This window comes from Nuphar pumila, chromosome 12 (genome assembly GCF_984573655.1).
Source record: "Nuphar pumila chromosome 12, dmNupPumi1.hap1.1, whole genome shotgun sequence".
Taxonomy (NCBI): Eukaryota; Viridiplantae; Streptophyta; class Magnoliopsida; order Nymphaeales; family Nymphaeaceae; genus Nuphar; species Nuphar pumila.
This window is the reverse complement of record NC_143260.1, coordinates 90310249-90313489: the sequence shown is the minus strand read 5'-3', so window position 1 is coordinate 90313489 and position 3241 is coordinate 90310249. Positions and strand designations below refer to the sequence as shown.

At 43.7% G+C, this 3241-nt stretch overlaps 1 protein-coding gene across 1 annotated transcript; it reads right to left on the bottom strand.

Moving 5' to 3' along the window:
* Positions 1-868: 868 nt before the first annotated feature.
* LOC149821170 (pollen-specific protein C13-like) lies at positions 869-2041 on the bottom strand. Its single transcript, XM_089981909.1, has 2 exons — positions 1885-2041; positions 869-1440 (listed from the first exon to the last, which is right to left on the bottom strand). Exons 1-2 carry the CDS (start codon positions 2039-2041, stop codon positions 1118-1120), a joined length of 480 nt encoding a protein of 159 aa, XP_089838035.1. The 3' UTR covers positions 869-1117.
* Positions 2042-3241: the final 1200 nt, after the last annotated feature.

Genomic DNA, 3241 nt, shown 5'->3' with positions numbered 1-3241 from the left:
ATACTTGTTCCTTGTAGAGGGAAAGGAGAGGCTGGGAGGCCTTTTTTATGACGGCAGATCGGATGCAATCACATTGCACACTTTGGTGTGTCACTGAACCTCATCTGCCCTCCATCTTCTGTTGGGCCCACAGCTGACAGATTGCACCCCAGAGATAAAGGGCAACCAGGTGCAACAGCATACTCAAAGTGTGCAATGTGATTGCACCTGATCCACCCTCCTTTTTTATATACCATTTATATGAGGGTGCTCTCCCTCTCCCTCTCCCTGGGACTAAAAATGGTTCTAATACATAACTAAGACATCCTAATAAAGCAAACAACCATAGTTAGATTGTTGTAAAATATGAAGCCTTATATTTGTTACTAAACGAGCAATTATATCATAATTTAATGAATTTGCAAGCAATTATTATTTTGTAAATTTTAAGTTTTTCAAAATATGCTTTCATAATTTTTAGATCATGAATGTGCCCGGGGGGGGGGGGGGCTCCGCTCGTTTGGTAGGATTTGTTAGTGCACGCCACCATGTGTTGGGACGTTGCAAGTTCAAAACCCAATGATATGTTGTGTAATAGGATTTGTTAGTGCACGTCACCATGTGTTGGGACATTGCAAGTTCAAAACCCAATGATATGTTGTGTAACTGTGGGTCTGCCTAACCCCAGCTTGCCTTTAAAAAAAAAAACTAATAACAACCATTACTATTAAGTTGAAGTAAAACATGATCCATCTAACGTCATCAAAATTGCATTTATACGCCTACGTAACATTCATCCACGAGAAGAGATAAATAGCATCATTACCAACAAATAATAATCATCATTAAATATTAAGGACCACATAATGTAACGAATCTCTTGGTTTCCTCATGAGAATTTGACTCATAACAGGGGTGGACTCAGGCACATGCCATACCAAATCCTCATTGCACTAGACCCCTCCCCATCAAACACCACATTTCATATTAGAATGAAGGAGAACATGCCTGGGTGGTATTTGGTGATCATGATTCACAGCAAAACAATTTTTTTCTTATTGTAACTTGAAAGAAATTAAAGAGGAAAAGAGATTAAAATTGGTGGTCCTTAATAGCTTGTCCCCTGCTTCTTCTTCTTTTAGATCTCCAACTCATACAGCGGAATCAGATCAGCACACTCGGGAAGAGGCTTGTCCCTGATGAAGCCGAGCGCGTTGGCGTAGCGGATGCTGGATATCATGCCGTTGTTGTTAGTGAGGAGGACGCGGGCGCGCTCGCGGCCCTTCTCAAACTCCTTGCAATCGCTCAGCGGGCTGCTGATCAGCACGGACTCGCAGATCTCATCGGGTCTCTCTTCTTCGACGTGGATGTTGTATGTCCCGGTCTCGTCGGTCACTCCTTCGATGCTGTAAGTCACTTGCCCGCTCGCCCTGTCCCTGCACTCGACCCTCACTCTTGCACCTGCAATCATGTTACGATTGGTTGGTACACAACTTGATCACAAAGATGATAATGCTGACAGTGATGATGATGATGACAGCAACTAAAGAATCAAGATCTACAAGAAGGAGCCCTTGCTGGGTCACCCAGTTGGTTAGGGCGAGCGTCAAGATGCTAAAAAAAAAAAGACGTGAGATTTTATGAGGATCAGGGATGATGTTAGCATGCTGCTGCACCCGAGCACCTCACCATCTTTGGGTTACATCCTGTCAGATGTGGGGGGTTTCACAGTAGAGTGATTAGGTGTAGCAGCATAGTTATAGTGTACAATCACATTGCACCTGATCTTGATTCGAGAAATTGCGCTGAATGTCAGACATTAATTCTTCTTGAGTCAATTAAGGCTCGATCCTAATGGGTTTTTCACCATCGAAATGAAAGGATGGAGAGGGAAGGGCTAGGTACCTGAGACGTAAATGGTGGCATTGTTCTCGAAGCCGAAGCGGCAGGTGTCGCAGTAGACGCGGCCCTGAACGTTGAAGCGTTCCATGGCGTGGGTGACGGCCAGGGCCGAGAGGAAGCAGAGGGCGGCCAGGACGGCGAGGGACTTGGCTCCGGCCATGGTGCTGCTGGTGCTGGCGGGGATTATTCGTTTGGTTTGAGTATTTACAATCGCCCCCCACCCCAACAACAAAAAGATGTGAGCAGAAAGAACAAGGGGTGGTTCGTTGGGGAGGGGGAGGGTGGCGTCTTATAGGGGAGCGGCGGGCAAGCGCGTACACGCCAAAAGAATGTGGATCTCGCCGACGCTCGCGCCTCGGTTGGCTGTTTTCCGTGGGAGAGGCAGACCCGGTAAAAAGCCGTTGGGCCAAATACTTGGAATGCTCTGCTTCTCTCTCTCTCTCTCTCTCTCTCTCTCTCTCTCATGAGAGAATGAATGAATGAAGAGTGATTTGGGCAGAAAATGGTGGAGAGTAAAAAGTATTCTCCTCCCATTGCGCTCAGGGGTATCAAGGGATCGGGTTGAGCTCAGATTCAAGTGGAATCAGACTCGGACCTGATTTGAGATGCTGATATCGGGTTTGAACTCGAGTCCAATAGGATCTACTATAAGAGAGATCATACCTGGATCGATCCTATAAAGATTACATGAACCAGACCAGCTGGACCACACTCGATAAAATAATATTTTTTTTATCTTTTTTACATTGAAAAATTATGAATCTTAGTTAGAACTCGGGTCAGGCATGGGTATAGTATGAAATTTTACACACAATACCCAGCTCCATATATTAATCAGACCCTTCAGCTAAGACCTGGATTCTCGTAGGGCCATGTTATTTATCACCCAAACCTTACCCTATAGGGTTTGGTACGGGTGGGGTACCGGACCCATTGACATCCTTATTTTCCCTCCCTGTTACATGTAATGATGTAAATCATCCCTTGTTATTGTACCTCTCTCTCTCGAGTAAAAGTAAAAAATTGTTTGCCCCTTTCAGAAAAAAGGAATCAGAAAAAAAAGGGAAACTCTAAACATTGTTTGCCCTACTTACTAAATTAAACCTATTTCGAAAAATTAAGTGGAAAAGATTGGTGCATTGTGACTATAAGATGTAAACCATAGCGAAAAAGTTAAAAAACAGGGAAAATAACGGCTGACAGATTCTTGTGAGAAATTATATTTTTTTTTGGTTTTTTGCATTCTTGTCGGCAAAACATCTGCAAAAATAGATTCATTACAGATATTGAAAAATAAGTGGCTTCCACTAAAGAGTATTATTTGAATGACCGTACCATCAAGAATAGTCACAAATCTCAT